Source organism: Littorina saxatilis, linkage group LG1 (assembly GCF_037325665.1).
Source record: "Littorina saxatilis isolate snail1 linkage group LG1, US_GU_Lsax_2.0, whole genome shotgun sequence".
NCBI classification, from domain to species: Eukaryota; Metazoa; Mollusca; class Gastropoda; order Littorinimorpha; family Littorinidae; genus Littorina; species Littorina saxatilis.
In genome coordinates, this window is record NC_090245.1 from 98,231,693 (window position 1) to 98,240,769 (window position 9,077).

General features: G+C 41.0%; 1 protein-coding gene across 1 annotated transcript; it reads left to right on the top strand.

The window, feature by feature from the left end:
- The first annotated feature begins 3,176 nt into the window (after positions 1–3,176).
- On the top strand, positions 3,177–5,512 carry LOC138955833 (uncharacterized). The gene is made up of 2 exons (XM_070327378.1): positions 3,177–3,184; positions 4,966–5,512. The coding sequence occupies exons 1-2, from the start codon at positions 3,177–3,179 to the stop codon at positions 5,510–5,512; spliced, it is 555 nt and encodes a 184-aa protein (XP_070183479.1).
- Positions 5,513–9,077: the final 3,565 nt, after the last annotated feature.

A 9,077-nucleotide genomic window follows, 5' to 3' on the forward strand; every position in this document is an offset into this window, starting at 1 on the left:
CTCTCAGCGAACCTCTCGAATCTTGCAAGGTAGCAGTCGATCTGGTCCTTCCCGTCAGCGAATGCTGGAAGTTTCGGTGCCCTGTGTAACATTTGCTGCTGGTTATCTCTTTGGCGTGGTGCCTCGTGCTCATTTTGAACACGCACCATTTCTGTCTGAAGCTCTAAGCGCTTCGTCTCCATTTCTATCTGGAGCTCTAAGCGTTTCAGCTCAATTTGCCTTTCTTCACGCTGTGCTTCTCTTTCTCTTTCTTCACGCTCACGCTGCGCTTGTCTTTCTTCACGCTCACGCTGCGCTTGTCTTTCTTCACGCTGCGCTAGCAGTCGTGTCTGGGACTCGACGAACTCCGTCAGCTGCTTGCCTTTCAGTCCCAGTTCAACTCCTTTTGCCCAGAACTCAGCCATTCTGGTCTTTTCCGGTGCGTTCGTCTGTATTCTTTCACAGCCACGAACGTAGACGAATGTAGTCTTCTAAAAGAACACAGTCTCTACTGCACCTCCGATGCTTCTCTCGTCGCTGTTCACCTTCGTAGACGCAGGCTGCCACCCTCCTCGTCTAACGTGACGGCGCACTCTGCTCACGATACGTACACGACGTACCCCAGTCGTATTTCGTAGTATTAATGCACTAGCTCCGCGACGAAGTCCGTCTCGTCCAAACGGCAGCTAACCTCTGTAATCCCGATACACTCCGGCGTCGCTCACCGTACCGAGCTGCGGCGATTACCAAACTCTTCACCAGTCACACCGAATCCACGGTTCCGTAGTCTCAATACTGATCCCTCAGGATACACCCGATTGATGGCTACCTCCTGTGACTGTCTTGACTGTCTTTGTTGCTGGAAAACCCTTGGCGTTAAATGTAGATCCCGGCTTGGCCCCCAATTGTTACACGACACTTGAGATTGCCACAAGTTCTCAAACGTCGTATAGTTGTGTTCTTTTATTCTACGTCGCCCGTCTTCGCAGCAACAGAAAACAACTCGTCAAATTGAGTTCGAGGATTTATTCAGCATTCAATACATACAACTGCACATCGTAGCAGAACTCAAAAAGAAGCTTTTTTAACATTCAAATCGCGCTGGCATATATAGTAAATACTCAATCTCGAGAATATTCCAGACCGAACATGATACAACTACATTATATACGAACCGTCTATGGACTAGAACAGTGACGTTCTCTGTGACGTACATCAAAAGCGCCGACGCACTTAATCCGAACGAACGCCATGAACTCACACTAAAAACAGCGTGGTAAACAACTTGTTTTGACAGGACCAGAAAGTTCACCTGCATTCTCGTCCAAGCATAAATATTGTGTTTACAAAATATAATATCGGTACTTTCCCACAAAGTACAAATAAGTCAACCACATGCAACACACAAAACTGAACCAAAGCTCAGCAACGGCAGCGTTTCCTAACAACAAAATAATTACATTATCCCCTTCGTTGCGAATTCACACTTGCGCAATAACACGCACAATTCATCAGTGACATGAACGCATTCTTTAATGGGAAATGCCCTGATCCTCCCTGAAATTGCTGTACTCAAGTGACGTCAATCGGGTCATTTTGGTTACCGCTCAATTTCAAACCTCCTAATGTTGAGTAGATCCCCGAGTTCGGAATTGTTTTTCAAAAGAGCACAGATGTCAGGCCATTTAACCTACAAACCTGCCGCTTTGTGGACTTGTCATCCATAAACTGAAGTTACTGTACACCAAATATTACATGAAGTCAACAGATGTAGACGTTTTAGCATTTTTGTTAGTTCCATGTGTTTATGTTTTGTGTGTGTGTAGGAGGCGGGGGGGGGGGGGGGGGGGGGGGCACCCTGAACGTTCACACAACGCCTTCTTTAAAAAAAAAGAAGTATTTGTTCACTGAGCGGTATCACTGACTTTTTGCCTGATGAGGAACTTGAGTACAAACACATCTTTCGTTTGTGCTGAATTCTTATGAACAACTTTCTCTAAGTGTTTGTTTCCTTTTACTCTTTTGCCAATTTTTTTGACGAAATCAATGATAGATTCTGGGAGAAAAAAACCGCATGTTTAAATGTTGAATAACTTTATGGATCGCAAGTCAGTTTTCGAATTAATGGTTTTAATAACTCCAAATGTGTTTGTGTCTGCTAATGTTTATTGTAACGTTTAAACATGTGGGAGTATTTGAGTGCGTGACAGTTTTGGAGCTGTCTTCCTGTTGTAACCAATTTCATATCTCAATGCCACGCAAATCAGTGTTTGAAGGCATAACTTACAATTTAACCTTCGCCGGTCGTCTAGGGTCCGTGTGGATAGATAAAAAAAATGTCCACCAAAATACCCGTGTGACTTGGAATAATAGGCCGTGAAAAGTAGGATATGCGCCGAAATGGCTGCGATCTGCTGGTCGATGTGAATGCGTGATGCATTGTGTAAAACATTCCATCTCACACGGCATAAATAGATCCCTGCGCCTTGAGTCCAAGTCTGGAGATACGCGCGCGATATAAGACTTCATAAATCAAGGGTGTTTAATTGCAAATATCTCTTAAACCAGTTGGAATTTTTTAATGAGCTTTTAAGAATGGCTCAGATACCTAAAAAGCTCTTATGTCCTAAAAGATCATTAAATTTCAGGGAAAAGTAATTAAAAAAACAAATTAAAGGTCAAATTTAGACTACACACGGAAGACATAACGGGGCCGTGCGGACCCATGTTTCTTAAACTGAAGGAACTTACATAAAAACTAGGGAGAGAAGTCACAAACCTTCAGGTATTGGCTCTAAACATCAATTTCTACGATTTGTTTAATTTTGGAGTTAATAAGCAAGTCGCGTGGAGCGAAATTAATACATAACAATGTGGGTCCACACGGCCCCACAACGTCTACAGAAGGGTATTCACGTTTTTCCTTTTTTGAGAAGCTTTAGTCCGCACGGTAATAATTAAATTAATAGTTTAATGTTTATAACTTCTCCCAGAAATTTAACCACGGCGTCTACGGAAGGGGATGCACGTTTTTGCTTCCTTGGAAAGCATGGGTCTACGGAAGGGTATGCATATTTTTCCTTCTTTGAGAAGCATGGGTCCGCAGGCCCCACGATGTCTTCTGTGTGTAGTCGATAACCCGGTCGGGCGAAGGTTAACAACGTTTTAATTCTTACTGTTTGATGTCTATTACGGCGATGAAAAAGTAAGTTCGACTCGATTACTTTGAGATTTTAAGCTTTGTCTTGTTGTAACCGGACTTAAAAATACATGGTGTACAAAACGTGTCATGTGTATTGTTGCTATTGTTGAAATTAATATGGATACATTGGAGTACTTTGAGATTATAATCTGGGTTTTTATATTTAGTCAAGTTTTGACTAAATATTTTAACATCGAGGGGGAATCGAAACGAGGGTCGTGGTGTATGTGCGTGTGTGTGTGTGTGTGTGTGTGTGTCTGTGTGTCTGTGTGTGTGTGTGTGTGTGTGTGTAGAGCGATTCAGACTAAACTACTGGACCGATCTTTATGAAATTTGACATGAGAGTTCCTGGGTATGAAATCCCCGAACGTTTTTTTCATTTTTTTGATAAATGTCTTTGATGACGTCATATCCGGCTTTTCGTGAAAGTTGAGGCGGCACTGTCACGCCCTCATTTTTCAACCAAATTGGTTGAAATTTTGGTCAGGTAATGTTCGACGAAGCTCGGACTTCGGTATTGCATTTCAGCTTGGTGGCTTAAAAATTAATTAATGACTTTGGTCATTAAAAATCTGAAAATTGTAAAAAAAAATAAAAATGTATAAAACGATCCAAATTTACGTTTATCTTATTCTCCATCATTTGCTAATTCTAAAAACATATAAATATGTTATATTCGGATTAAAAACAAGCTCTGAAAATTAAATATATAAAAATTATTATCACAATTTTTTTTTCGAAATCAATTTAAAAACACTTTCATCTTATTCCTTGTCGGTTCCTGATTCCAAAAACATATACATATGATATGTTTGGATTAAAAACACGCTCAGAAAGTTAAAACGAAGAGAGGTACAGAAAAGCGTGCTATCCTTCTCAGCGCAAGTACTACCCCGCTCTTCTTGTCAATTTCACTGCCTTTGCCGTGCGCGGTGGACTGACGATGCTACGGTCTTGCTGCGTTGCATTGCGTTCAGTTTCATTCTGTGAGTTCGACAGCTACTTGACTAAATATTGTATTTTCGCCTTACGCGACTTGTTTGTAATAACAAGACTCCACAATGTATGATTTAAAAACTGTATCATGTTTATTGTGGCTTCTTAAAATGTGGATGGATTCGAGTCATTTGATATTTTAAGCGTTTTGTTTTTGCAACATCCGTTTTTTTTCATATTTGACGGTTTGCTCAGCTTAATCACTGGCCGTTTGCTTGATGAGAAATTGGAGTACATCCACATCTTGTTTTAGTGCTAAACTCTGATGTATAACTCTTTCTGAAGCTTTTTGCACAATTTGTTTCCCACATACACATGTTTACAAATATACATTGATACATATAGATAGTAACGTACATTCAACATACATGTCTATGGATGCAGATTGCGCATTTTTTCAACGCTGTCGACACTATAATTTACAGAAACATATTTCAGGTAAAATGCTGATTATCGTTATGCCTTGCAAGTGTCGGTTTTGAAATCATGCCTTTGCAATTTCCAAAGCTCTCAAGTCGTTTCATGTTTATTGTGAATCTAAAATTTGGATGAATTCGAGTGCTTCTATAGATTTTAGCTGTTTGTTGTTGTAGATCGGTTGACAACCAGTCTCATGTTTAATGTGGCGATTTGCCATTTGAATCGATTCGAGCATTTTGAGCGTTTAGCTGTTTGCTGTTGTATCAGTCTGAAGATTATAATAATCACACAATTTCAAATTTAGTTATATGTTTATTTGTTCTTTCGTATGGCTGCTTGTATGTTGGGATACAAGACTACTTCCACAGCACTTTGGCTGCTCACAACACTCTGGCTAAATACAACAGCACTTTGGCTGCTCACAACACTCTGGCTAAATACAACAACACTTTAGCAGCTCACAACACTCTGGCTAAATACAACAGCACTTTGGCAGCTCACAACACTCTGGCTAAATACAACAGCACTTTGGAAGCTCACAACTCTCTGGCTAAATACAACAACACTTTGGCAGCTCACAACACTCTGGCTAAATACAACAGCACTTTGGCAGCTCACAACACTCTGGCTAAATACAACAGCACTTTGGCTGCTCACAACACTCTGGCTAAATACAACAGCACTTTGGCTGCTCACAACACTCTGGCTAAATACAACAGCACTTTGGCTGCTCACAACACTTTGGCTAAACACAACAGCACTTTGGCAGCTCACAACACTCTGGCTAAATACAACAGCACTTTGGCAGCTCACAACACTCTGGCTAAATACAACATCACTTTCGCTGCTCACAACACTGTGACAGTATCCCCCAGGTCGCTGTCTATTGCTGTTGAAAGTGTAAAACTCTCTTGATAAATGTACTGTTTTTGATTAGGCATTGGCTATTCGTTTTACTGAAATTTGGAAGTTGTTGAGTTTATTTTAAGCTGTGGTTCTGTGTGTCGATTTCAACGAGCAGGGCTTAGATTGCACGAATCTGATGTTTTGGGAGACTTGTGGTATCAGTTCAAATGTATGTAAATGTGTTGAAAACTCCAGCTGATTCTAGCATACGGTAAAGCAATCAATCATTTCTGACAGAACATTTAGTTTTGTTATGAACAGCCTTTTTTTTCAAAATTGCCAATTGCCAATTTTTGTTATGGGGAATAGCATAGATAAGTGTGAGGTCTTACAAAAGAATAGACGTTGATTTGCATGTTTACAGGATAAACTTTGTTGAATGTACTGCTGAATATTCATTTGAATCTGAACCTTCAGTAATTTCAGTTTTAAACATAAGAACACGCACACAATCAAGCATTCTGTGTTGCTGCTTCCACACAAAAATGTTGAATGGATAAACACAACTGACACAGGATACAAAACCCCTCGTTTTGCTCATTGCCTTTGTGAATGCATATTTCAGCCCTTGTCGGGAAATTATGTTATATGTATAGGTTACAACACGAGTGGTTTTTTATATGGCTTGTATTTCAGTCAAGACCCAGCGGATGAATATCATCGGGAGACACGAGCCTCTGGCGAGTGGCTCTCGATTGATATTCCCGCTGGGTTTTGACTGAAATACAAGCCATATAAAAAACCACGAGTGTTGTAATCTGTATATCCCATTCTACCATCAAACACAAAGTGTAGACTACTAGCGGCACTGTTGCGATCTGTGGACTGTAAAACAGTGGTGCCAGCGAGACTTAGCCCTTTTGCAACCTTAAACTAAGTGACCGTCGCTGAAAAAATAAAACGAATGAGTGCATCGATAAGTACGCGGTAACACTACTTTCAGACCATTTAAAAGCTTTAAGTAAAGGTTCATAAGTTGCAAGAAAGTAATGAAGTCGTATAGAAATTAATTTAGTTGAAGCGCACAATTCTTTTGTTTTGCGTTTCAGGTCGGCAGAACGGGCGAAACGGGTTTGGGACCCATTTGGCTTACTCGATTCAGAATCGATTCCACGTTGTTTTTCTCGAACGTGTTATTATACAATTAGGCTTATTGACAGAGAAGCAAATTTTAGGGAACAAATATGTAGGTTTAGATTTAACCATTTGCTCCCTATTTGAAATGTATCTACGTGATAAACTGTTTTGCGAGTGTGTTTGCATGAATGAACCTAAACTGGTATGGGTGTGAGGAAAACGGGACCGAGTTTGTGAAGTCGCGAATTGCTGACACGTCTGTCACCGCCGATTGATTGCATTTTGAAGGAATATGACTGTATTACGGAAAAATACACACATGTTAAGTTCTTGGATATCTTCATCGCCAATGTGGACTTACTGCAGAGCCAGGCAAAAGAGTAGACTTGCTCGCAAAACACGTGAAACAGCCGATGTTTGATAGCGAAGCCAAACCGTGCCAGGTAAGGACGCTTCTCGGTCTCGCTACGCATGTCACCAGTGACAGTGTTGTTGCTTTGAGTTTGACTAACAAACTCGAAACTGTCATTTAAAACATGAGCCAAATGTGTATTGATTGTGTGATTAGTCTATGTGACAGGGCTTCTATTATCTGTGCTCCCTAGCTTCTGTCAGTTCCCACACCGACACTGCCAGAGAAACTGAAGACGCACACCAAACACATTACTGACAGACTCTCAAAAGTCGTCTGCTAACGATGCAAGGGAGGGTACTCGTGTTTTTGTTTTGGTTCGCTAGCATCTGGGTATCTTGTAAGTTGAATGTTCGTTTTTTTCGATCTGCATTGCTTTCATAATGAAGGAAACGTTTGTTTATTGCATCCCATACATCAGATCAGTTCTGAGATTCATTTTTGCGTGCAACTGATATGGTTTTCTGAGCCGTGCAATACGATTTTGGAACTTCATACAAATGTGTCACATTGTTCGGCGCGAGGTCAAAGGTCGGGAGGAAAGTAGTTCTTTGCCCAAATCGGAATCTGCACTATCATATATTTTTTGGAGTCCATGATGTATTTATTGAGCTATAAAAATACAACATATATACCCATACTGAAGTAACAGAGACAAAGAAGGGAGGTCATGGGATATACAAGTATATACACGCAAATCAGATTTTAAAGAGTATGATCAAAAGAACTGTGTCTTAAATGTTCCTCGTTTATGCAAAAGTGCTGGACAAGCAGAGCGAGCATTAATAGCTAGGCAATAGCTATTTGTTTTGATAGTGTTTGCTTCCTTGTTTTGATTGAACATATATTTTAAAAGTGTGTTAACTGAACATGATTTTTGTCCTACTTTGTGCTTTCATGTCTGGTGAGCCCACATCAGTGGGCTTTACCACCTACTATAAAGTGTAAAGCCGATGACTCAGAGAGGGACACTAAGTTTGGCTGATTATAAAAGCATACTTATTATGAATATGTGCATTATGTGACATATGTATAAATTCGTGGGAAACTTATGAACAGCCGAGGGTGTGAACCACAAAACGACAATCTGTGCGTTAGGGTAAAGCAAGTATATAAATGCATCAACACGAAGAGGGAGCCCAGGTTTCAGAACAAGGTGGCAAGACATTCTTCGGATTTTACTTGTCTAATACTGAAGAAGGCAACCACAGTTCTTGCATTGATTTCAGTAGCGATCATCTCTTGAACAGTGGGTGCTGTCTTTTCCTCAGACTGAGATAATCTGACTAGCTCAGACCCAGGCCTCATTTCATCAGATGTCTCGGCCGGACTGCAAAAACAAGACATCTATTGAAGACTGAACACAACATCATGACTTTGACACAGCTAAAACTTGTGTGTAAGTGCCTCATTCTATTGTTCTATTTCGCAGATGTTAACACCACGCCATTAAACTCCACTTTGACTCATCTTGATACAACAGTCTGTAGTGACTCTGAGCAGTTCCAGTCGTCAACCATAGAGAGCAAAGGTGGCCACGAACCAGATCAGTACTTACCTGTTTCAAAAATAGTATCGACATACATCACTCCCCCTTTTGCCGTGTTGGGCTTGTGTGGAAACGTAGTAAATGTGGTGGTGTGGAGTGGAGAGTCACGTTTCAACCCTACCACCTTCTTCATGAAGGCTCTCGCTGTGTCTGACTTCTTCAATATTGCCATCATTGTTCTCTCCGGTCCCCTGCTCATAACGGAAAAGGGATATGTTATTGCTGTGGTCGTGGTTGGATTCATAATTCCGTACATCAGCACAGTGACGGCTTACATCACTATGGCCGTTGTGTTCACCCGCTGGCTTGCAGTCCACAAGCCAACAAAGGTGAGAGCAATCCTCACCAAGCGCCGAGTTGTTGTATCCTACGTATTGGTGTTGATCTGGAGTCTTGTGACTTGGGTACCTGCATTTATAGCCCTCTTTACTAAGAGCAGTCGTTACGATGCTGTCCTCAATTTTATCACCGGTAGCTTAAGCCTGATTCTGCCTGTCATGGTCACCTTGTTCCTGAACGTCAGCCTGGCCTGTAAG